The sequence below is a fragment of the Zea mays genome, chromosome 3 (assembly GCF_902167145.1).
Source record: "Zea mays cultivar B73 chromosome 3, Zm-B73-REFERENCE-NAM-5.0, whole genome shotgun sequence".
In the NCBI taxonomy this organism is placed as follows: Eukaryota; Viridiplantae; Streptophyta; class Magnoliopsida; order Poales; family Poaceae; genus Zea; species Zea mays.
Window position 1 is genome coordinate 177493038 of NC_050098.1, and position 26207 is coordinate 177519244.

The 26207-nt window shown below is 44.1% G+C and overlaps 1 protein-coding gene across 1 annotated transcript; it reads left to right on the top strand.

Annotated features, from left to right (window-relative positions):
• The first annotated feature begins 5781 nt into the window (after positions 1 to 5781).
• LOC103652376 (guanine nucleotide exchange factor SPIKE 1) lies at positions 5782 to 7233 on the top strand. Its single transcript, XM_020550964.3, has 5 exons — positions 5782 to 6090; positions 6171 to 6434; positions 6546 to 6713; positions 6798 to 6989; positions 7072 to 7233. Exons 1-5 carry the CDS (start codon positions 5827 to 5829, stop codon positions 7231 to 7233), a joined length of 1050 nt encoding a protein of 349 aa, XP_020406553.1. The 5' UTR covers positions 5782 to 5826.
• Positions 7234 to 26207: the final 18974 nt, after the last annotated feature.

Consider the following 26207-nt stretch of genomic DNA (forward strand, 5'->3'; position numbering starts at 1 on the left):
CTCCATACACCATTATGCGTTACAGAGTTTGCTTACCAATTTGATTTATGTTAGTTATGTCTCCTTTTCGAAAACTATGTCTCATTAAGAGTAGAACTGATGACATGTGGGCATTGGATCCAAAATTTTTCACGAACTGTTGATAGGGACGCAAACCGTTATTGGTTGGGTTTAGGCTTGGGATTAGAGAGTTAAGAGTTGGAGAAGAGCCATGTACTGGAGAATATTTATGAACGCTGGCACCATTGCTTTTGTCGTTGCCTAAAACACTAACAGGTTGATACCAGAAACACTATATGGTTGTCATATAGCGCCAGCATGCAGCTGACATGTATCTATCAAACAAAAATACCAAAGTACGGGAATCTACCTGTCGGGAGAATTTGAGGCCTGCAGGATCCCAAATCGGTAATGAGAGATTTGTAAATGAGGCGTGGAACAACATGGCAAAACACTGCCATCTCTCCGTTTTATCCATCCAGTATTTTATTTTCTTGGAATCGTATTTGAATGTTAGGACTGTCCTTAGAACATGGGCCATGGCTAGCTATGGCGAACTGATGTGACCAGAAACATAGATGGGAGGGTGATTTCTCTTCCTGTCACCAATTTACTTCTGAAATTCTGGTGAGATCCCCTCATCCTCACAACACGAGCCGCTTGTCAGTTGTATAGGACCACGCTGCTGGCTGCCGGGCAAGCTTCTCCTGTTGCTCTACTAAAATACAGATGTGACCATGTTGGTTCATCCTCATGAACAGTCAGTTGTGTCCTTCCAAGCTGTCAGTCAGTTGTATCCTTCTAATATGTCATTCTATTGGCACCTTCCAATCTGTCATTCTATTGGTAGGACCATTTTTTTAAAAAAAATGTCGCCTGCTAAAAATATAGTGGGCATTGGATCATCACTTTAGAGCAACTCCAACAGCTTAGCTAAAACGTTGTGCTGAGTAAAAAGATAGATAATCATGGTGATTTCCCGTTCCAACAGACTAGCCTTTATCCTCGCCTCTTCATCCGGCTCGGTATACGCTCCCCTTCGCTCGGTATCTTTGCCGAGGCTGTGCGGCTCGCAATCTTCCCCTCCGTCCTCCCACCCTCACACAGCCTTCTGCTCCCGCGTGATTTTGCACCCGCCTGCCCTCCCATGTGCTATTCCGCTTGTGATTCCGCTGCTGTGCAGTCGCTGCCATCGTGGCCATCTTCACCATGTTCAGGCCATCGTGTGCTTCTCCAACTGCTCCTGTAGAAACTGAGGGCGCAGAGGCTACACCTGCTTCCCAGACGTGTCTAGGAAGGCACGATCTGGAGACAGGGCACCGGATAGGGGAGATGGAAGACTGGTGTTGGATCGAGGCTCAATTGTCCTCAATTTGAGGGTTTGCAGCCCTATACTGGTCACTGGTGAGATGGTGGTTCAATAAATCCATTTAGTCTGAAACTTATAAGCATCTCAATGGAAGCATTGTGTCCAGTTTAGATGTTTGGAATGCTACTATCAATGGGATATTTGAGAAGATCGTTTCTGTAATTTGTAGGGTGTAGTTATATTAGTACAATATAATATAGCAAAATACAAGGTATGCCTCATTTTCTTGTGAGCAGTAGAAAACCTTGGCACTCTGGACAATGTGGAATTTTTCAGTCATTAGTAGTGTCGCTATGTGCAGGTCTGAATTAACACATGCAAGTTGTGGCAGCTGTATTTCTCAAATTAGACAATGTGCACATCAATGATCTAACAAGAACATTAGAACTTGATCAATAGTCATGTACTGTTAATTATTGAAATATTTACTACATTCACAGTCAAAGCTGCTACTATTCAGCAAACGTTAAAACATTAGCTAATAAAATATGAAAACAATGAAGTGTCACATGGAGATCTCTTCTAGTGCCAAAACGAAGTTCAAACCAGATACTTGCCCTACCTACCTCAATTGCTAGAATTATTGTTACTATTTTTGGACCACAATCTTGTTTTCTAATGAGATGGTTACCACTCTAGCAAACAGAAATATTTTTCAATCGGTGTGGCATTGTTAGGTGCTGCTATAGTGAATCCTTTGTCTTTGTTGTCAAGTTTCTGCAATTTAGAAGTATGCTTTCTTTTGTATTTAATTCTTTTAGGCCACAGATTGTTATTTCTTCACGCCATAATTTCTCTGTTTTATTATTCATAGTAACAGAAATATTTTTCAATTGTTGTGGCGGCTGGCCTTGACTGCTATAGTGGTGGCCGGATTGGCCTGCGATGGCGGTGGCCGGATAGCACCGCGAGAGTAACGTCTAGAGGCTAGCAGTTCGTTGGTTGTTGAGATTTGTACTAATGATTATCTATATTTAGAGTTGTTGTTGGATATACCCATCCATTTAGTCCTTGTCTATCTTTTACACAGCCATCTAAACTCTAAATTTAGCTAGGATTATAAATAAGCTGTTGGAGTTGCTCTTAGGTGGCTTCTCCAATATAGGATTAGTCCATTTTTCTGCAGATGGGGTGATAGCATGCACATTCTAGCATACACATGCCCTTGGCCTGGTAATGCTTGGATTTTTTTCTCACGCAAAAGAATATACTGGTTCGTTGAACTATGTGATGTCATTTTCTACTTTTCTGTTTTTAGCCGATCATCCGAAGGCTAATGAATATTACTCTAACCCAAGATTAGCAGCATATGTTGCACCCTATGCACCTATCCTATCGTGGTATCACTAATCCTTCTAAATTTGATATCATCTTATCTGATTCAGCTTGTTACTTTATTTAATTTGGCTCCTTGTTAACAGTACGAATGCTGCAAAAAGTTCCCTGAGGAGAGAGGTTGAAATCTTAAAATCGAAGCCTCATTGGTCTAAAGCTTACTTATATTTCTGTAGTGCGGACTGAAACTTTTCTGTTGTGGCGGTGGCGGTGGGGTGCCCGTGCACGCAGGTGGAAGGGGTGTCGAAGAAACGGCGCGACATCAGAGGCGGTGGCGGGTCGCAGCCATCGTCCTCGCGCACGGACAGGGGGCTTTCCGTCGATTTCAAGGAGCCGAAGGTCCAAGGTGCATCGATTTTTCTCTGTTTCGTTTACACTTTACAGGTTGCACAGGGCATGCTAGAGAATTGAGTACATCTGCAGTTCCAAATTGAATGAGGGTGCCAATTAGCTTTTTTAGATGATGGAGTTGAGCATGTCCCAGCCTCTGTATCCACTCATCCATAGCAAATACATGAGAGGGGGTGAGGATGGGCATTTATTTGATGTTGGGTTCGGCTCCACTCCATTGCTGTTTCCATGTCAGCATGCTTAATTTCTTACTGTTGTTTGTCTGGATGCTTTGGATTGGGTTACTATACATTGTCGTTTCTGGTCTGTTTGGATTGCATGCTGTGGGTGAGGTTTCGTCTGTTCAAACTATTAATTGCACTTAGCCATTTTGGATTTGGGTCAGTTTGCACTTTCTTTTTGTAAGTTCACCGCCTCGGTTATAAACCATCCTCTTTAGTCTGAATGAATACCTTATAATGGTTTCATATTGTCTCATCATCTTATGCTTGTGCCCATGTACCTGTGAATGGTAAGAAACACAACCATCTTCATCCATGTGCATTTCTTCTTCCTTTTCACTACAATCCACATGTATGATTGATTATATGTTGCACCAAATTCTTACAAGCCTTCTCTTATGCTAACTGTGGGGTTACATCAGGTTGCTGAGTTTGATGATCTTGAAGAGGACAAATTCCTTAATGTTGTCGTCAAGGTAGGCTTCAAGAATACATGTCCCTGGTTATTGATGATGCTTATATTTCTTACTTCTCCATATTATAGTTAGCCTATATTTCATCAAGATATATTTATGTGTGCACTATGTAGTATGTACCGCTTTGTCATATTTGTATTGCAACTTCCTTTTCAGTATATTATGTCAAGCATAGTGCTCTACTTTGCTCAATGATCTATTCTGTTGAGCAAGACTTTGCTTTGTTTTGTGCTTAGTCATATCCTATCACCTAAAGTAGTTTCTCTCATGTTAGGTCTATTGCACTCATATCGCACCCGATTATGGTCTTCCTTGGCAGAAGCAAAGGCAACATTCAAGTAGTGGGAGGTAAGTGCTGATATAACTTTGTGTATCTGTTTCGATTGTTGATTTTACTTATATTGTATAAAATTTCATCTGCTATGCATTTCTAGGTGGGTGGGGCGTGGAATAAATTATCATGATGCATTTAGCGATTTTATAATTTTGTAGAGATTAAACTACAGCATTTCCTTTCTTGTACTGATTAGACTACCTGAGACTATGGCTTACTGTTGTAAACATAATGATGTTTGTTTCATTCTGATAGGCATCCTGCTTTAGTCCTCCACAAGCTAGGACTTTTGTTGTAGAACGTCACAAAAGATCTGCGAGTCAATTCATTAAGAAATGAGACAAACAGAAACGGGGCGACTGAAGAGTCAGCACCGGGTACAAAGAAGACCAGAAATGCGCATGCCCATCAACAGCCCCCAAAAACAGCCACTTTACAGAAACACACACCTACACAGGCCACATAGCTACCAGCGACCCAAATTATACCCTAAGAGCAGGTTGGCGAGTGAGGAGCTCCTGAAGAGCAGAGGCACCCGCAGCACACCAAAGGGTACATTCATTGGCCACAACCTGCAAAACAGTATGAACACCAGCCCATTGCCCTTCGAACACACAATCATTCCGATGCTTCGAACACACAATTTGAAGACTGGTAAAATCATTTTAAGCCTTTTGAAATAACATACCATGTGTTTTTATTCTTTAAAGCTCTCATGTGACAGTTTTTCCTCCAAGTTATTGCAATCAGTATCAATTCTCATCTTGGTGTTGAACATTAACAATATCTTTATCATCTGTGTTTTTCTCAGCACTGTAGTCTGTCACCACTGCCAGCATATGAGCCTGCATTTGATTGGGAGAATGAGAGGTCTTTGATATTTGGCCAAAGGGTGCCAGAAAGTATACCAGCAATAAGCAACAGGTTGCTTCAGCCCACAGACTAAACCAATGCATCCATCATTTCTCTCTCCCCACCCCTTCTTCTGGTGATCAATGGTTATTAATTAATCCCGTTTTAAATTGTTTTGTACTAATTACAGTGGCTTGAAGATAACTATCAAGGTACTATCTTTGTCATTCCAAGCTGGATTAGTTGGTGAGCAAAACTAGAATATTTTGTGATTGCTTCTTAACTTCTTTACTGTAATTTATCTCATTTACACTCAACTGCACAATCTTGACTTTCTGTTTTCATGATCTATCATGTGCGTTTAGAACCTTTCAGTGGAACGATTTCCTTGTATAACAGAGATAGAAGAGAAAAACTGTCAGAAGACTTCTACTTTCACATACTTCCAACAGATATGCAGGATGTAAGCTCTCAGCGCCAGTTGCTTTCTTCTTCTTGTTTTATATCTGCATATATAGAATATTGTAGCATGTTAACAATGTTAAGTTTACACTAATCAAATTTCTATTCTTACTGATCATTTAACTTCCTCTGGGCTTAACAGGCTCAGGGTTCTTTGGATCGTCGAGGCATTTTTTCATTGGACACACCTTCACCATTAGACTGCCTTTTGATGCAATTGTAAAAGGCTGCTACTAAAGAAGGGGGAGTAACACCTTCTGTTTATTCTCGTAAAGACCCTGTAAGTTAAAAAGTGTTATTCATTATAATATTAGTGTTGTGCTGCCTACATTGATTGCGTGTTCTCATATTATTCCTGCACCCATTCTTTGTCAGGTGCACTTAGCTGAGAAAGAGAAGCAAAAACTGCAAGTATGGTCTCGAATTATGCCTTGTAAAGAGTCATTTGCATGGGCCATGATTCCTCTGTTTGAAGGTAACCATGCGGGTGGTCTTAGTGATGCTGCTTATCCTAGCAGTCCTTTAGCAACAAGTTTACCAGGATCAACTTCTCAAGATAGTATTGTGGACCCTATTTTAAAGCTTACTTTAGATGGAAAAGTGAACCATTACTCGAGTGGAAGCTCAGTTATTGTAGAGATATCAAACCTAAACAAAGTGAAGGAAAGCTATATAGTGGACTCCCTCCAAGTAAGAAGGATTAGTGCAGCACATGCAGTTAATATTTGTAATTTGTTATGCTAAATAGTTATAACTTTTGTCTCCTATAGGATCCAAAACGGAAAGTACATAAACCAGTGAAAGGTGTATTGAGATTAGAAGTGGAAAAACTTCATGGTGGCCACAATGATGTGGATAACACTTCTGAAGGCGGAAGCATGGCCAATGATTTGAATGATGCTGGTGACATCAATAATGGCAGAAGCAACAGAAGTTGCTTTGATGGGATTCACAGTTTTATGAATTCTATTGCCATTGCCCAGAAAGATGCTCATCATAATGGAATCATTTCTAATGCTGAGAATGGTGACAATGTAAGTGGTTGGGTACTGGTCATATAGGACAACACTTTTCTGTTTATTTGTGATACATTCTTGTGTTATTCATGTTGTTCTGCTTAGAGGAGATGCACTTTCTTATTGCAGTTTGAAGCTTTTGACTTTCGGATGCTGACCCGAAGTGAGCCGTTTTCACAACTTTTTCATTGCCTCTATGTGTACCCGTTGACTGTTAGCTTGAGCCGCAAAAGAAACCTGTTTGTTAGAGTGGAACTGAGAAAGGACGATTCTGACATCCGAAAGCCTCCATTAGAGGTTTGCCTGCTGAATTATTTGTCCTGATGTTGAATGTTGGTGTCTATTCAAACATCCTTATCCATTAGAGACGTGGGCTTCCAGGTTGTTCATCCTAGGGAGCGGAATATGAAGCTACAGAAGTGGGGCCATACACAGATTGCTGTTGGAACAAGAATGGCTTCCTACCAAGATAAAGTTAAAATCAGCCTACCTGCTCTTTTGACACCCCAACATCATCTTGTGTTCACATTTTTCCATGTAGATCTTCAAATGAAACTTGAAGCACCGAAACCAGTATGCATCATGTTGCTTATTAGTATGGATTATGCTTAGTTGTTTAGTTTGCTCATTTCTGACATGTTCTTTATTTCTTCAGGTGATCGTTGGGCATTCTGTACTTCCACTGTCGACACATATTCAGTATGCATCATCTACTCAATTATTTTTTAGTGTAGTAGCAACATTATATTACTCTTTGTCACTTGTCAGCTGCTTCAAATATGAGACCACATCCCACTCTCAGCCATTACTGTTTTAGCCTGTGAACTTATTCAATTTATGTGATCCATAGCTAATATCATGTAAGAGCATGAAGTTAGTATGTTTAGGGACAATAGTTCATATGTTGTACTCCTTCCATTCTTTCCTTTAAACTTTTCTAAGCATTTCTTATTTAAAACTATCGAAAATATAATTATTTGAAAGCATTTTTAAGAAAAAGTTGTTAATAACATTTTCTGGAACACATCTTCAGAGTTTGTGTGTAAGTGTATGGATGGTCCCTGAACTTGTTCGGGGATCTCTTAGGTCCCCTAAGGCCTGCGGTTCCATGTCTCTAAATTTGCTAAGTACTCCCTCTGTCCCGACAAAAAAATGTAAATATCAAGTATTGGGGCCAAATTAGTTTTGAAATTATGCATGTGCCCCTCCCACGTGCTGGTTCGTAGAAGCAATAGTTGCATCGAAACAGTTCTACACAAGTTCAAAATATTATTTTACTCATCAGACAAACAACCAGAGGTGTGTGGATGAGAGTGACTGTGGACATGGATGACTAGGGTTGCTTGGCAGTGGGTGCATTTGGGGACTTATTTCTTTGACAGACGGATCCCACACGAAAAGTTGGTGTCTCCAGTACTACATTTACCTTCTTTTCTGGACAAGTTTTGAACCTCAGGATTCCATTCTTTCTAGGATGAGTGAAATTTACCACAGGTCCTTGTAGCATCCCAAAAATTCAAATCCTGAAATTTTCTCAAACTTGCTCTAAATTCAAAATGAATTTCAAATTTCATTTCAAAATGTTTGTTTGCGAGTTGATATCAACAAATAAAATATAGTGGTCTATATTCTCTCCAAAATCCTCCTCAAAATATCTTACAAATATTTCCTCAGTGACCCCCCTCAAGTTCTTTCCAGAAATATTGCCCAGATATTCCACCGATATATCTCCAAGTATTTTCCTCTTGAGAAATACCTTCAGAATCATTTTTCAAGTCCCTATAAATATTTTCTTCATAACTTTCTTCATGCTCATACGTATACGTATGCCTCCGGTGTCATACGTTGAGCTCTACAAGCTAATTACACTCATATAAGACAAATCCATGCTAATCTCCCACTAATCCTCTCATCCTCCCACTAATCCTCTCATCCCTCCCCCTAATCCCCTCACCATGGCTATAAATAGAGGGGCAAGGGCCTCCTCTCATCCCACCCCAAGCCATTTCATGGCAACTCTCTTCCCCCCCCCCCACACACCCACTCCATGTTCCACACAAGCACACACTAGCACAAGGATCGTTCGGTCGTTCTTCGATCGTTCGTCCCTCTGTTCTTAGTTTGTTCGTTCGTTCGTCCGATCGTTCATGGTTCGTTCGTCCGTTCGTCCGATCGTTCGATCGTTCGTCCGTTCGTTCGTCCAAATAATCTTTTTCATGCCGTTATGCTGCCGAAATTCCGATCATTCGTTCGTCCGATCGTTTGATCGTTCGTCCGATCGTTCATGGTTCGTTCGTCCGTTCATCCGATCGTTCGATCGTTCGTCCGTTCGTTCGTCCAAATAATCTTTTTCCTGCCGTTATGCTGCCGAAATTCCGATCGTTCGTTCGTTCGTTCGATCATTCGATCGTTCATCGTTCGTTCATAGTTCATATCCATCGTTCATCGTTCGTTCATACGAACTATTCACCATCACTATTTACCGTTACTATTTACCGTTACTATTTACCGTTACTTTTATCGTTACTTTTTACCGTTACTTTTTACCATTACTATTCACCGTTACTTTTTACCGTTACTTTTTACCGTTACTATTTACCATTACTTTTTACCGTTACTATTTACCGTTACTTTTTACCGTTACTTTTTACCGTTACTGTTTACTGTTACTTTTTACCGTTACTTTTTACCGTTACTATTTACCGTTACTTTTTACCGTTACTATTTACCGTTAGTATTCACCGTTACTATTCATCGATCATCCGATCACCCCAAATTTCAACTACTCATCCATCATGCTGTCCAGTCCACCTAAGACCAGCCAGACCCATATTCCAGTTTTACAAACTCCGGTGACTGTGATTTTCCTTCCAGTGGGAACTTCCCATCTGGTCACCCATCCTAGGTTTCTCCAAGTTGAGCACGCTTAACTTGAGATTCCTTCGAACCAGGCTTCCAAACTCAGATTCCAATAATTCTCGTTTCTAAATTCTTATCGAATTATTCCCTATCCAACCATGTCATCCCATAAGCATGGTTCATAATCCAGAAAACTCCTAAAATACTCTTATCCCATATTCTGCCTATAATCTCTCTGTTCAGACTAAGTCAGACAATTCATTCGTCACTATTCTCACCAACAGTGAACTTCACTGTGCTACACCACATACACCCAGCTATAAATACACCCAGCTACCCTCTCCCTCTCCACACACACTCAACACCCTCAGCCAAGGCAAACGTGAAAGGGAAATGTGCCCTTGGGCCATTTCTAAGTATTTTGGTGATTGAGTGCCAACACAAGTGCTTAAATGTGAATCTATACCCGTGGATGGACAAAGTGCAAATCAAGAGTAAAGGTATGTTTCTAAGCCTTAGTACATTGTTTTGAAGACTAATGTATTGTGTCTAAGTGCTTGAAACAGGAGAAATCGAGTCAGAGAAAAGTTGGCTGTGTACAGCCAAAAGGCTATTCGGTCTGGAGCACCGGACTGTCCGGTGGTGCACCGGACAGTGTCCGGTGCGCCAGACTGACTCGGGCGAACTGGCCGCTCTCGGGAATTTACCGGCGACGTACGGCTATAATTCACCGGACTGTCCGGTGTGCACCGGACTGTCCGGTGAGCCAACGGTCGGCCGGGCCAACGGTCGGCCGCGCGATCTGCGCGGTACACGTGGCCGAGCCAACGGCTAGAAGGGGGCACCGGACTGTCCGGTGTGCACCGGACATGTCCGGTGCGCCAACGGCTCCAAGGCCGCCAACGGTCGGCTTCGCTATTTAAGGAAGGAAATCGGACACCGGACAGTGTCCGGTGTGCACCGGACTGTCCGGTGCGCCCGTGCTCAACGGCTCCTAGCTGCCTTGGGGCTATAAAAGGGACCCCTAGACGCATGGAGGAGAAGACCAAGCAACCTTAGAGCATTCTTGATCATCCACACTCAGTCTTTGCGCATTCGTTTGTCATTATCAGTGATTCGAGCTCCGTTCTAGTGAGAACTTTGAGATAGTCTTTTGAGCTCGATTCTTGGCCGTGTGTGTGCGCATTTTGCTGTGGATTTGTGTGTGTTGCTTCCCTCCCTTACTTCGTGCTTCTTTGTGAACTTTAAGTGTAAGGGCGAGAGACTCCAATTTGTGGAGATTCCTCGCAAGTGGGATAAAGATAAGCAAAGCAAAACATCATGGTATTCAAGTGGGTCTTTGGACCGCTTGAGAGGGGTTGATTGCAACCCTCGTCCGCTGGGACGCCACAACGTGGAGTAGGCAAGCGTTGGTCTTGGCCGAACCACGGGATAACCACCGTGTCATCTCTGTGATTGATCCTTGTTGGTTATTGTGTTTTGTTGAGGATTCCGATCTAGCCACTTGGCAATTATTGTGCTAACGATTAACCAAGTTTTGTGGCTTAAGTTGTCATATTTCAAAGGATCACCTATTCACCCCCCCCTCTAGGTGCTCTCAATTGGTATCGGAGCCGTTCTCTTCAAGAAAGGGACTAACCGCCCGAAGAGATGGATCCTAAGGGCAAGGGGATGGTGATCAACGACAAGGAGAAGGAGACCTTCGTCAACGAGCCCAATGATGACAAGCCCACCGACTCAGGCTCGGGCCACAAAAGAAAAGACGGGAGGAAGAAGAAGACAAGGCACATCAAGGAAATTGTCTACTACGACAGCGACAAATCTTCCTCCTCCCAAAAGGACGACGACGACCACGATAGACGAAAGACGGTTAACTCAAACTTTTCTTTTGATTATTCGCGCATCCCGCATAGTTCAAATGCTCAATTGCTCCCCATTCCACTTGGCAAGCCCCCTCACTTTGATGGAGAGGACTACGGATTTTGGAGCCACAAAATGCGTACTCATCTGTTTTCTCTCCATCCAAGCATTTGGGAGATTGTGGAAAGTGGAATGAAATTTGATAGCTCGGATAGCCCTGTGTTTATTAATGAACAGATTCATAAAAATGCACAAGCTACTACTGTGTTGCTAGCCTCTTTGTGCAGGGACGAGTATCACAAGGTGAGCGGCTTGGACAATGCCAAGCAGATCTGGGACACCCTCAAGATCTCTCATGAGGGAAACGGCGTCACCTTGCTCACCAAAATGGAGTTGGTGGAAGGCGAGCTTGGACGGTTCGCGATGATAAGGGGCGAGGAGCCGACACAAACATACAACCGGCTCAAGACCCTTATCAACAAAATAAGGAGCTACGGGAGCACGCGATGGACGGACCACGACGTCGTCCGCCTAATGCTAAGGTCATTTACCGTTCTTGATCCTCATTTGGTGAATAATATTCGTGAAAATCCCAGGTACACCAAGATGTCGCCCAAAGAAGTTCTTGGGAAATTCGTTAGCGGGCGAATGATGATCAAGGAAGCGAGGTACGTGGACGACGCCTTAAATGGTCCGATCAACGAGCCGCAACCCCTTGCTCTCAAGGCAACACGAAGCAAGGAGGCGCTACCTAGCAAGGTGGCACAGATTGAGGCGGCCAGACTTAATGATGAAGAGATGGCTCTCATCATCAAAAGATTCAAGACGGTGCTTAAAGGTCGCAAGGGACAGCCAAGCAAGACCAAAGCCAAGGGGAAGCGCTCATGCTTCAAATGCGGTAAGCTTGGTCATTTTATTGCTAACTGTCCCGACAATGATAGTGATCAGGATCAAGGAAACAAGAGGGAGAAAAAGAAGAACTATAAGAAGGCAAAGGGCGAGGCTCATCTTGGCAAGGAGTGGGATTCGGACTGCTCCTCGTCCGACTCCGACAATGAGGGACTCGCCGCCACTGCCTTCAACAAGTCATCCCTCTTCCCCAACGAGCGTCACACTTGCCTCATGGCAAGGGAGAAGAAAGTAAGCACTCCTAATACTAGTACTTATGCTTCTTCAAGTGAGGATGAGTCTAGTGATGATGATGAGATAGATTACTCATGCTTATTCAAGGGATTAGATAGAACTAAGGTAGACAAAATTAATGAATTGATTGATGCCTTGAATGATAGGAATATACTGTTAGAAAAGCAAGAGGATTTGTTGTATGAAGAACATGATAAATTTGTAGAAGCTCAGAAATCTCTTGCTCTAGAAATTAAGAGGAATGAAATGCTCTCTAGTGAATTATCTTCTTGTCATGAAACTATTGCTAAGTTAAAAAGTTTTAATGATGATTTAAATGCTAAACTAGAAGTAGCTAGTAAATCTAATTCTTGTGTAGAAATTGTTGAAACTTGTAATAGGTGTAAAGATTTTGACATTGATGCTTGTAGTGATCATTTAGTATCAATTTCTAAATTAAATGAGGAATTAGCTAGTCTTAATGCCCAACTTAAGACTAGCAAGAATGAATTTGACAAGCTAAAATTTGCAAGGGATGCCTACACGATTGGTAGACACCCCTCAATTAAGGATGGACTTGGCTACAAGAGGGAAGCCAAGAACTTGACAAGCCATAAGGCTCCCATCTCCACCAAGGAGAAAGGAAAGGCCCCTATGGCTAGTAGTGTGCAAAAGAACCATGCTTTTATGTACCATGATAGGAGACAATCTAGAAATGCTTATAGGAGTTGTAATGCATATAATGCCTTTGATTCTCATGCCATGTTTGCTTCTAGTTCTTCTTATGTGCATGATAGAAATGTTGGTAGGAGAAATGCTGTTCATAATTTGCCTAGGAGAAATGTTGTTAATGTTCCTAGGAAAGTAAATGAACCTTCTACAATATATCATGCTTTAAATGCTTCTTTTGCTATTTGTAGAAAGGATAGGAAGATAGTTGCCAGAAAATTAGGGGCAAGATGCAAGGGAGACAAAACTTGCATTTGGGTCCCTAAGGATATTTGTGCTAACCTTGCAGGACCCAACATGAGTTGGGTACCTAAGACCCAAGCCTAAATTTGCCTTGCAGGTTTATGCATCCGGGGGTTCAAGCTGGATTATTGACAGCGGATGCACAAACCATATGACGGGGGAGAAGAAGATGTTCACCTCCTACGTCAAAAACAAAGATTCCCAAGATTCAATAATATTCGGTGATGGGAATCAAGGCAAGGTAAAAGGGTTAGGTAAAATTGCAATCTCAAATGAGCACTCTATCTCTAAAGTGTTTTTAGTAGAGTCTCTTGGATATAATTTGCTATCTGTTAGTCAATTATGCAATATGGGATATAACTGTTTGTTTACAAATGTAGATGTGTCTGTCTTTAGAAGATGTGATGGTTCACTAGCTTTTAAGGGTGTACTAGACGGCAAGCTTTACCTAGTTGATTTTGCAAAAGAAGAGGCCGGTCTAGATGCATGCTTAATGGCTAAGACTTGCATGGGCTGGCTGTGGCATCGCCGCTTAGCACATGTGGGGATGAAGAACCTCCACAAGCTTTTAAAGGGAGAACATGTGATAGGTTTAACCAATGTTCATTTCGAAAAAGATAGACCTTGTGCAGCTTGTCAAGCAGGGAAACAAGTGGGAGGCTCTCAACGCACCAAAAATGTGATGACAACATCAAGACCCCTGGAGCTGCTACATATGGACCTCTTCGGACCCGTCGCCTATCTGAGCATAGGAGGAAGTAAGTATGGTCTAGTTATTGTTGATGACTTTTCCCGCTTCACTTGGGTGTTCTTTTTGCAGGATAAGTCTGAAACCCAAGGGACCCTCAAGCGCTTCCTAAGGAGAGCTCAAAATGAGTTTGAGCTCAAGGTGAAGAAGATAAGGAGCGACAACGGGTCCGAATTCAAGAACCTTCAAGTGGAAGAGTTCCTTGAGGAGGAGGGGATCAAGCACGAGTTCTCCGCTCCCTACACACCTCAGCAAAATGGTGTGGTAGAGAGGAAGAACAGGACACTCATAGATATGGCGAGGACTATGCTTGGAGAATTCAAGACCCCCGAGTGCTTTTGGTCGGAAGCCGTGAACACGGCTTGCCACGCCATCAACAGGGTCTACCTTCACCGCCTCCTCAAGAAGACGTCGTATGAGCTGCTAACCGGTAACAAACCTAATGTATCGTATTTTCGTGTTTTTGGGAGTAAATGCTACATTCTAGTGAAGAAGGGTAGGAATTCCAAATTTGCTCCCAAAGCCGTAGAAGGGTTTTTGTTAGGTTATGACTCAAATACAAAGGCGTATAGAGTCTTCAACAAATCATCGGGTTTGGTTGAAGTCTCTAGCGACATTGTATTTGATGAGACTAATGGCTCTCCAAGAGAGCAAGTTGTTGATTGTGATGATGTAGATGAAGAAGATGTTCCGACGGCCGCTATACGAACCATGGCGATTGGAGAAGTGCGGCCACAGGAACAAGATGAACGAGATCAACCTTCTTCCTCAACAACAGTGCATCCCCAAGACGATGAACAGGTTCATTAAAAGGAGGCGTGTGAGCAAGGGGGAGCACAAGATGATCACGTGATGGAGGAAGAAGCGCAACCGGCACCTCCAACCCAAGTTCGAGCGGTGATTCAAAGGGATCATCCCGTCGACCAAATTTTGGGTGACATTAGCAAGGGAGTAACTACTCGATCTCGATTAGTTAATTTTTGTGAGCATTACTCCTTTGTCTCTTCTATTGAGCCTTTCAGGGTAGAGGAGGCCTTGCTAGATCCGGATTGGGTATTGGCCATGCAGGAGGAACTCAACAACTTCAAGCGCAATGAAGTTTGGACACTGGTGCCTCGTCCCAAGCAAAATGTTGTGGGAACCAAGTGGGTGTTCCGCAACAAACAGGACGAGCACGGGGTGGTGACGAGGAACAAGGCTCGACTTGTGGCAAAAGGTTATGCCCAAGTTGCAGGTTTGGACTTTGAGGAGACGGTTGCTCCTGTGGCTAGGCTAGAATCAATTCGTATCTTGCTAGCATATGCCGCTCACCATTCTTTCAGGTTGTACCAAATGGATGTGAAGAGCGCTTTCCTCAATGGGCCAATCAAGGAGGAGGTGTACGTGGAGCAACCCCCTGGCTTCGAGGATGAACGGTACCCCGACCACGTGTGTAAGCTCTCTAAGGCGCTCTATGGACTTAAGCAAGCCCCAAGAGCATGGTATGAATGCCTTAGAGACTTTTTAATTGCTAATGCTTTCAAGGTTGGGAAAGCCGATCCAACTCTTTTCACTAAGACTTGCAATGGTGATCTTTTTGTGTGCCAAATTTATGTCGATGACATAATATTTGGTTCTACTAATCAAAAGTCTTGTGAAGAGTTTAGCAGGGTAATGACGCAGAAATTCGAGATGTCAATGATGGGCGAGTTGAACTACTTCCTTGGGTTCCAAGTGAAGCAACTCAAGGACGACACCTTCATCTCCCAAACGAAGTACACGCAAGACTTGCTAAAGCGGTTTGGGATGAAGGACGCCAAGCCCGCAAAGACTCCGATGGGAACCGATGGACACACCGACCTCAACAAAGGAGGTAAGTCCGTTGATCAAAAAGCATACCGGTCCATGATAGGTTCTTTACTTTATTTATGTGCTAGTAGACCGGATATTATGCTTAGCGTATGCATGTGTGCTAGATTTCAATCCGATCCTAAGGAGTGTCACTTAGTGGCGGTGAAGAGAATTCTTCGATATTTAGTCGCTACGCCTTGCTTCGGGATCTGGTATCCAAAGGGGTCTAACTTTGACTTGATTGGGTACTCAGATTCCGACTATGCTGGATGTAAGGTCGATAGGAAGAGTACATCGGGGACGTGCCAATTCTTAGGAAGGTCCCTGGTGTCATGGAACTCTAAGAAACAAACCTCCGTTGCCCTATCCACCGCTGAGGCCGAGTACGTTGCCGCAGGACAGTGTTGCGCGCAACTGCTTTGGATGAGGCAAACCCTTCGGGACTTTGGCTACAATCTGAGCAAAGTCCCACTCCTATGTGACAATGAGAGTGCTATCCGAATAGCGGAAAATCCTGTTGAGCACAGCCGCACAAAGCACATTGACATCCGGCATCACTTTTTGAGAGACCACCAGCAAAAGGGAGATATCGAAGTGTTTCATGTTAGCACCGAGAACCAGCTAGCCGATATCTTTACCAAGCCTCTAGATGAGAAGACCTTTTGCAGGCTGCGTAGTGAGCTAAATGTCTTAGATTCGCGGAACTTGGATTGAATTGTAGCATACATGTATTTATGCTTTTGATCATGTTCCTTTTTGCATTTTGTTGTTTAGTATGGTGCTCAAGTTGTACAAACACTCCCTGGACCTCACAAGTCCGTTGCAAAGTGATGCACAGTTTTAGGGGGAGATGTGTTACAACTTGACCCTTTGAGACTAACCATATGCTTGAGTTTGCTTGTTTTAGTCTCGAAGGAGAATTAAAAGGGAAAAGGTGGACTTGGACCATGCAAGACTTCCAATGCACTCCGATGAAAAGAGTAACTTTTCCAAGTTCATCTTTTAACTCTTATTGCCTATTTGCTCTTAATTGAAGATTTTGGTGAGGCAATGGGGTTAAAGGGCCAAGATTGATCCCGTTTTGGTGCTTGATGCCAAAGGGGGAGAAAATAAAGGCCAAAGCGATAAATGGATCAGCTACCACTTGAGAAATTTTGAAAATAGTAGATTAGAGCTTTTGGTTTGACAAAACTCTTTTATTGTCTTTTATGTCAAAAGTTGGCCTCTTGTGGGGAGAAGTGTTGATTATGGGAAAAAGGGGGAGTTTTTTTGAAATCCTTGATCAAATTTCTTTGGAAAACCTCTCTTTATGTCTCTACAAGTGGTTTTGACTTAGAGATAGGAATTTGAGTTTTGATTTGCAAAAACAAACCAAGTGGTGGCATAGAGTGATCCATATATGCCAAAATTGAATCAAAATAAATTTGAGTTTTATTTGAAGTGATATTGCACTTGTTCTAGTTGCTTTATGTTGTGTTGGCATAAATCACCAAAAAGGGGGAGATTGAAAGGGAAATGTGCCCTTGGGCCATTTCTAAGTATTTTGGTGATTGAGTGCCAACACAAGTGCTTAAATGTGAATCTATACCCATGGATGGACAAAGTGCAAATCAAGAGTAAAGGTATGTTTCTAAGCCTTAGTACATTGTTTTGAAGACTAATGTATTGTGTCTAAGTGCTTGAAACAGGAGAAATCGAGTCAGAGAAAAGTTGGCTGTGTACAGCCAAAAGGCTGTTCGGTCTGGAGCACCGGACTGTCCGGTGGTGCACCGGACAGTGTCCGGTGCGCCAGACTGACTCGGGCGAACTGGCCGCTCTCGGGAATTTACCGGCGACGTACGACTATAATTCACCGGACTGTCCGGTGTGCACCGGACTGTCCGGTGAGCCAACGGTCGGCCGGGCCAACGGTCGGCCGCGCGATCTGCGCGGGACACGTGGCCGAGCCAACGGCTAGAAGGGGGCACCGGACTGTCCGGTGTGCACCGGACATGTCCGGTGAGCCAACGGCTCCAAGGCCGCCAACAGTCGGCTTCGCTATTTAAGGAAGGAAATCGGGCACCGGACAGTGTCCGGTGTGCACCGGACTGTCCGGTGCGCCCGATGACAGAAGGCAAGAATGGTTTTCCAGATTTGTGCTCAACGGCTCCTAGCTGCCTTGGGGCTATAAAAGGGACCCCTAGGCGCATGGAGGAGAAGACCAAGCAACCTTAGAGCATTCTTGATCATCCACACTCAGTCTTTGCGCATTCGTTTGTCATTCTCAGTGATTCGAGCTCCGTTCTAGTGAGAACTTTGAGATAGTCTTTTGAGCTCGATTCTTGGCCGTGTGTGTGCGCATTTTGCTGTGGATTTGTGTGTGTTGCTTCCCTCCCTTACTCCGTGCTTCTTTGTGAACTTTAAGTGTAAGGGCGAGAGACTCCAATTTGTGGAGATTCCTCGCAAGTGGGATAAAGATAAGCAAAGCAAAACATCGTGGTATTCAAGTGGGTCTTTGGACCGCTTGAGAGGGGTTGATTGCAACCCTCGTCCGCTGGGACGCCACAACGTGGAGTAGGCAAGCGTTGGTCTTGGCCGAACCACGGGATAACCACCGTGTCATCTCTGTGATTGATCCTTGTTGGTTATTGTGTTTTGTTGAGGATTCCGATCTAGCCACTTGGCAATTATTGTGCTAATGATTAACCAAGTTTTGTGGCTTAAGTTGTCATATTTCAAAGGATCACCTATTCACCACCCCCCCTCTAGGTGCTCTCAAAACGCCCACCCACTCAATTACTCCGCTCTACCGGCTACACGCATAGTGTCGCTTCGCCTCCAGTCCACCCTCCTGGTAAGCACCTCCGCTCCACCACTAGTAGTATCTCAACACCACAAGACACAGATTCTACTCAAGACTCTACCCATCCATATATCTCTATTCTGACCACTATACTAAATATTTGTTGGTATACTTGCTTGTTTGTATGTTTGCTTGTTCATGTTGCATAGTTATCGGAGCGTTCGTACTGTCTCGTGGAGGCCAGATCTACAAGTCTACGCCAGGAGCCAGAAGCCAGTTCCGCGAGCTCTTCTTCCCCCTTCGCCGGATAAGCACGGCAAGCTCACTGGATCCCTTTGATGCATAAATTACCTATGATTTTTCAACCACAACCCTCAGCCTGTTATTTTATGCATGATATGATTTTGAGACAAGTTATTATGGCCACCCAAGCCGCTTGCCGCAATCAATCCTTAATATATTTGTTACAAATGATTTGAGAAAAGGTGGAGTTTTCAAAAGAAAATGCTTTTCAAAATGTGTATGATGAAGGGTTTTCACCCTTATCACCTTTGAGTAGGGATGATCAGGGACTCCCTGGTTTAGGGGAGGGCCTAAGGTGTTGGCTCAGCTGGTTTAGGCGTGAGCAGAAGGATTGTCCCCTCACATAAGGACCGGTTTGTCATCTTTCACTACCTGTACTCATGATAAGTACAACCACTCGAGACTGTGTGGGCAGTCGCTCAATCTGAACTCGTACGGTCCAACCCCAGGGTTATGAAGGCTGGGGAGCACCGGGAGGATAAGGAGGGGGAATGTTTTGTCCGGTTTGGACATGGCGGTGGCCTGACTCCTTCCGGTATAACCATTAAGGTTAGGACGTGCGAGGAAAGAAAGAGATTCGGATTCGGGTCTCACTAGCTATGAGATCGCAGAGCCGGACTAGTGGGTAAAGTGTACACCTCTGCGCAGAGTTGAAAACCTATTCGAATAGTCCGTGTCCACAGGAATGGACGAGTCTGGTATGGTATGGCAATTAATGTTTTGTTTTTTTCAAAAAAGGGTGCATTTGAGAAAAATGGTTTTTAAAAGGTTCGGCGGTTGAGCCGTGAGCTATGGTGGACGGGAAGTCCAGTAGCTGTTTTTGAAAAGGAAAACTAGTGGGAAACTGCTGAGATACCTGGATGGTTTAGTCCGGGGGATTTTATTATAATACTAAAAAACTTCCTGCTCCTTTTGGAGAGGATGCGCTTTGCAAAATACAAAATGTTTTTCAAAAACAACCATGCATAAAGTATTGCTGTTTCTGCAAATATCCTGAGCTCCACATATTCCATGCATTATATCTGATTTCCCCATTCCGCGGGTGAAGGTGGGCTGCTGAGTACGTTTGTACTCACCCTTGCTTATTTATTTTTTTTCAGAAAAAGGAGATCGGGTAAGAGTTACGCCTGTTCCCAACCTTGCCTGTGGCTGTTGGACCGCTGATTTGCTTCGCTGCGTATATCGGGCTGCTTCAGCCCCACTCTGATGATATGTCCCGAGTTGTGGACCAACTCTTAAAGTTGTTCGCCACCTTTATAGGTTTGTCATTTAAACAGATCTGTAATCATCTGATGTATAAATGTGTTTACTAGCCTCCTGGGACTAGTAATTGTATCACATTTGAGTCCCAGAGGATTGGGGACGCTTCAGGTGGTATCAGAGCTGTTAGGTTGGCCGTAGGACGTAACCCTTAGCCTGATCCAAAAGTTTTTGAGTCCAAACTATTTTCTAAAAAAAATTCTTGCTCTCATCCCTTCATTTCAAAAATGCTTTCCCCCTTTCCTTCTCTCAGAAGTTAGATGGAGGTTTGTTGCCAAACCAGCTTTTGCCAGAATGAAGATGGTTTCCCCAAGTTGCTGAGCGCATGCACAGTCCGCCTCGGAATCAGGAGCCAGCCAGAGTATGATGGTCGTGAATTCGTCGAGCATGGCACAGAGAAGTGTGTCGTGACTGTATACATTGGATCCAGTCCACACCATGTGGAATGGAGTGTCACTGCTGCTGGACACAGATTCAAAGACACCTGCCAAGTCGTCGCTCGCAAGGCATTGAGGGCCCTGTGTCAGATCTATGAAGAAGAAGTGGCCGACACCCCGCTCAGATTCTTTCCGCCCTTTCAGAGAAACCGTCCAGTTTGGATGGCCAGAATGCGTGCATTGGAAGGTCAGCAGTTGCTTGAGAACGACCCCACAGTCATGTACCTCACTGCATACCTGCTCACCCTAGATGCACGGTATGATTTCTTGGCTCGGCACCACCGTCAGATGATTGCTCGAGCAGAAGCTGCAAAGAAGCTCAACCGTAAGCTCCATGTGGATCTCACCATAGCTCAAGCCCGTGCAACTGCATTGGAAAGTCGTGAAGTCATTGCTGTTGAAGCCCTGAAGCAAGCCAAGGATGAGCACGTCCAGAAGTTGATGGAGGCCTACTTGGTCACCCATAACCAACGTAGAGCCCTGCGGATCCAAGAGCCCGCTTCATCCAACCCTGTTCAACCCATCAAAGCTGAAGACCCCCAGATTCTTGAAGGTCACCCGGTCTCTATCAGAGGAGAGAAGAAGGCTTGGGAACTACCGGAAGGAGCCATAGTCTTGGAAGGAATTCCAGTCTTCCCTCAGGCTATGGATAAGCAAGAGCACCCCGAATCCTCCCAAGATCCCCCGCCGGAGTTGTTTGAGCCCCTCATCATGAAGAAGATTCCAGCACCGTCCCGTGAGAAGCTGCAAGCACCCCACCAGCACCGCCGCCCTCTGAGGAGCTACAAGAGCCAGTCGAGCTTGAAGAAGAGTTTGACCGCGTCTTGCCATCTCAGTCGCCGCCAGAAGAAATCATCAACACCAGCTCCCTCTTGACCCATCCAGGAGATGTCTCAGATTGAAGCTGTGCGCCAGCCTTGCCAAAAGAGAAGCTGCCAGATCTGAGTTAGTTATGCCCAGTCCTCTGCATGCATTGGGTAGTGAAGTTTTTCTTCACTTTGGCTAGAGCCCTGCATGTATGAGAGGTAATCGTGTAGACTCTGTTTTGAAAAACTCTAATTGTGTGGCCCCCTAGGGCATTTCAAAATGAATTTCGCTTGATGTTTTCTCCCCTTTTGAGTGCATATGTGATGCTTAACGTTAGTGCTCATAAGTCCTGGTTAGCATAGTTCTCAATTCAGGAGCCAAGCAATAGTAGTTTTGCTTAGCCCCCGAATCTGAGTAGTTCGTGCTTTGGAAAAACTCTATCCTTCCCTTATTCAAAACATTTGATTTGTTTGTGCTTATCATTGCTGAGCTCGTGTGTTTTCTTCCTTTTTAAGAAAGGTTTTCTCTAAAAACATAGATCACAAATTAGAGCTAATCCTTACCTTATGCTTCCATTCTCATCTTAACCCATCTCAAGAGAAAAGTGTCTTACCTAAGAAGATACCGGAAAGCTTACCCTTGAAGCCTGCAATAAGCTACAGAGGAACCTATCCTGTCGCTCAGTCAAAAGGACCGACCGTGAGAATCAAAGCACTGGCCGTGAGTCAAAGTAAACAGGAAAAGAGGACAAAAGGAGTTATTACCATACAGAGAGGCAAAGATTCTTGGAACCAGAGACCACAAACATCAGGGTCATTGACCCCACCACTCACCCATGCTCCCCGCACGCGTGCCCTGCCTCCATGCGCACTACCACCGCCCTATGCCCTTTTTGCAGTGCACCCACCGCCGCCATTACCGCCAGCAACACCATCCCCCATCCATCGAACTTGTTACCTTGTGTCACCTGCTCCATCACCACTACTCCGCAACCAAACACCAACACTCGCCTATAAAACCCCCCACCAGCTCCCTCAACTCCCATCTCGCTCAAAGCAAAGCACACTCCAGATAAATCCCCTCTGCCATAATCGCAAGCAACCCCATTTCCCACTCCCTCGCCCCTAAGATCACAATGTTTGGTGATTCTTGGGTTGAAGACTGTTGTACATGGTTCATAGTCTTCGGTTTCCTCCTCTGTATGATGGTAATACTCTTTGATAGAATCCTCCAGTGGGAAGAGCAAAGAGAAAGAAAGAGGCAGTGAAAAGTGAGAAGAGAAAAGAAGATAGCGAAGAGAAGATAAGAAGAAGGTTCTCCCAGAATCAACCCCGTGTCAGTCATCTCTCCGTAGCCTGCTCAAGCAGCAACAGCAGAAGAAGGCCCCGTAACACCCTTGTTATGAGGTACTTCAAGGAGTTCAAATCCCTAAGATTCAAGAGTTCTACCCTCATTCTTTTTAAGTGGGGTAGTGTTCTAGCAAGGTTCCTGCTATGGAGAAAAAGAAGAAGGCCTATAGCAAGCTTGTGGAGGACCAGATCATCGAAGCTTATAAGTTTCTGGATGAGAAGTGGTTACCCAAGGTCCGTTGATGAAGCACTAGAAGAGCCATCAAGGAAGGTACCCATGGATAAGTTCGCAAGAAGAAGGTTTGTGTGTTGGCATCAATGCTTCTTCAATAAGCTAGCTGCCAAGCGAAACCTAGAAGCCTGAAGATGATCTTGAGTAGCCAGAATCAGCGTTTGCAATCAGGAGCCGGATGCTCCGCAAGGGCCAGATTTTGTTGAAGTTACATCTCCTCGAAGAGTTGCAAAGTGAAGATATGTAGCTGAAGTAAAGCTATACCCATAACACTTCTAAGCCGAATCTCGAGGACGAGATTCCTTTTAAGTGGGGTAGATTTGTAGCATCCCAAAAATTCAAATCCTGAAATTTTCTCAAACTTGCTCTAAATTCAAAATGAATTTCAAATTTCATTTCAAAATGTTTGTTTGCGAGTTGATATCAACAAATAAAATATAGTGGTCTATATTCTCTCCAAAATCCTCCTCAAAATATCTTACAAATATTTCCTCAGTGACCCCCCTCAAGTTCTTTCCAGAAATATTGCCCAGATATTCCACCGATATATCTCCAAGTATTTTCCTCTTGAGAAATACCTTCAGAATCATTTTTCAAGTCCCTATAAATATTTTCTTCATAACTTTCTTCATGCTCATACGTATACGTATGCCTCCGGTGTCATACGTTGAGCTCTACAAGCTAATTACACTCATATAAGACAAATCCATGCTAATCTCCCACTAATCCTCTCATCCTCCCACTAATCCTCTCATCCCTCCCCCTAATCCCCTCACCATGGCTATAAATAGAGGGGCAAGGGCCTCCTCTCATCCCACCCCAAGCCATTTCATGGCAACTCTCTTCCCCCCCCCACACACCCACTCCATGTTCCACACAAGCACACACTAGCACAAGGATCGTTCGGTCGTTCTTCGATCGTTCGTCCCCCTGTTCTTAGTTTGTTCGTTCGTTCGTCCGATCGTTCGATCGTTCCTCCGATCGTTCATGGTTCGTTCGTCCGTTCGTCCGTTCGTCCGATCGTTCGATCGTTCGTTCGTCCAAATAATCTTTTTCATGTCGTTATGCTGCCGAAATTCCGATCATTCGTTCGTCCGATCGTTTGATCGTTCGTTCGATCGTTCATGGTTCGTTCGTCCGTTCGTCCGATCGTTCGATCGTTCGTCCGTTCGTTCGTCCAAATAATCTTTTTCCTGCCGTTATGCTGCCGAAATTCCGATCGTTCGTTCGTTCGATCATTCGATCGTTCATCGTTCGTTCATAGTTCATATCCATCGTTCATCGTTCGTTCATACGAACTATTCACCATCACTATTTACCGTTACTATTTACCGTTACTATTTACCGTTACTTTTACCGTTACTATTTACCGTTACTTTTTACCGTTACTTTTTACCGTTACTATTCACCGTTACTTTTTACCGTTACTATTTACCGTTACTTTTTACCGTTACTATTTACCGTTACTTTTTACCGTTACTTTTTATCGTTACTGTTTACTGTTACTTTTTACCGTTACTTTTTACCGTTACTATTTACCGTTACTTTTTACCGTTACTTTTTACCGTTACTTTTTACCGTTACTATTTACCGTTAGTATTCACCGTTACTATTCATCGATCATCCGATCACCCCAAATTTCAACTACTCATCCATCATGCTGTTCAGTCCACCTAAGACCAGCCAGACCCATATTCCAGTTTTACAAACTCCGGTGACTGTGATTTTCCTTCCAGTGGGAACTTCACATCTGGTCACCCATTCTAGGTTTCTCCAAGTTGAGCACGCTTAACTTGAGATTCCTTCGAACCAGGCTTCCAAACTCAGATTCCAATAATTCTCGTTTCTAAATTCTTATCGAATTATTCCCTATCCAACCATGTCATCCCATAAGCATGGTTCATAATCCAGAAAACTCCTAAAATACTCTTATCCCATATTCTGCCTATAATCTCTCTGTTCAGACTAAGTCAGACGATTCATTCGTCACTATTCTCACCAACAGTGAACTTCACTGTGCTACACCACATACACCCAGCTATAAATACACCCAGCTACCCTCTCCCTCTCCACACACACTCAACACCCTCAGCCAAGGCAAACGCCCACCCACTCAATTACTCCGCTCTACCGGCTACACGCATAGTGTCGCTTCGCCTCCAGTCCACCCTCCTGGTAAGCACCTCCGCTCCACCACTAGTAGTATCTCAACACCACAAGACACAGATTCTACTCAAGACTCTACCCATCCATATATCTCTATTCTGACCACTATACTAAATATTTGTTGGTATACTTGCTTGTTTGTATGTTTGCTTGTTCATGTTGCATAGTTATCGGAGCGTTCGTACTGTCTCATGGAGGCCAGATCTACAAGTCTACGCCAGGAGCTAGAAGCCAGTTCCGCGAGCTCTTCTTCCCCCTTCGCCGGATAAGCACGGCAAGCTCACTGGATCCCTTTGATGCATAAATTACCTATGATTTTTCAACCACAACCCTCAGCCTGTTATTTTATGCATGATATGATTTTGAGACAAGTTATTATGGCCACCCAAGCCGCTTGCCGCAATCAATCCTTAATATATTTGTTACAAATGATTTGAGAAAAGGTGTGAGTTTTCAAAAGAAAATGCTTTTCAAAATGTGTATGATGAAGGGTTTTCACCCTTATCACCTTTGAGTAGGGATGATCAGGGACTCCCTGGTTTAGGGGAGGGCCTAAGGTGTTGGCTCAGCTGGTTTAGGCGTGAGCAGAAGGATTGTCCCCTCACATAAGGACCGGTTTGTCATCTTTCACTACCTGTACTCATGATAAGTACAACCACTCGAGACTGTGTGGGCAGTCGCTCAATCTGAACTCGTACGGTCCAACCCCAGGGTTATGAAGGCTGGGGAGCACCGGGAGGATAAGGAGGGGGAATGTTTTGTCCGGTTTGGACATGGCGGTGGCCTGACTCCTTCCGGTATAACCATTAAGGTTAGGACGTGCGAGGAAAGAAAGAGATTCGGATTCGGGTCTCACTAGCTATGAGATCGCAGAGCCGGACTAGTGGGTAAAGTGTACACCTCTGCGCAGAGTTGAAAACCTATTCGAATAGTCCGTGTCCACAGGAATGGACGAGTCTGGTATGGTATGGCAATTAATGTTTTGTTTTCAAAAAAGGGTGCATTTGAGAAAAATGGTTTTTAAAAGGTTCGGCGGTTGAGCCGTGAGCTATGGTGGACGGGAA

Bases quoted from the DNA above. Each gene is read 5' to 3' on its own strand.
- LOC103652376 (XM_020550964.3), top strand. From the start codon at position 5,827: ATGCCTTGTAAAGAGTCATTTGCATGGGCCATGATTCCTCTGTTTGAA. The intron at 6,091-6,170 runs GTAAGAAGGATT...TGTCTCCTATAG, and splicing joins ATATAGTGGACTCCCTCCAA to GATCCAAAACGGAAAGTACA. The intron at 6,714-6,797 runs GTTTGCCTGCTG...GTGGGCTTCCAG, and splicing joins TCCGAAAGCCTCCATTAGAG to GTTGTTCATCCTAGGGAGCG.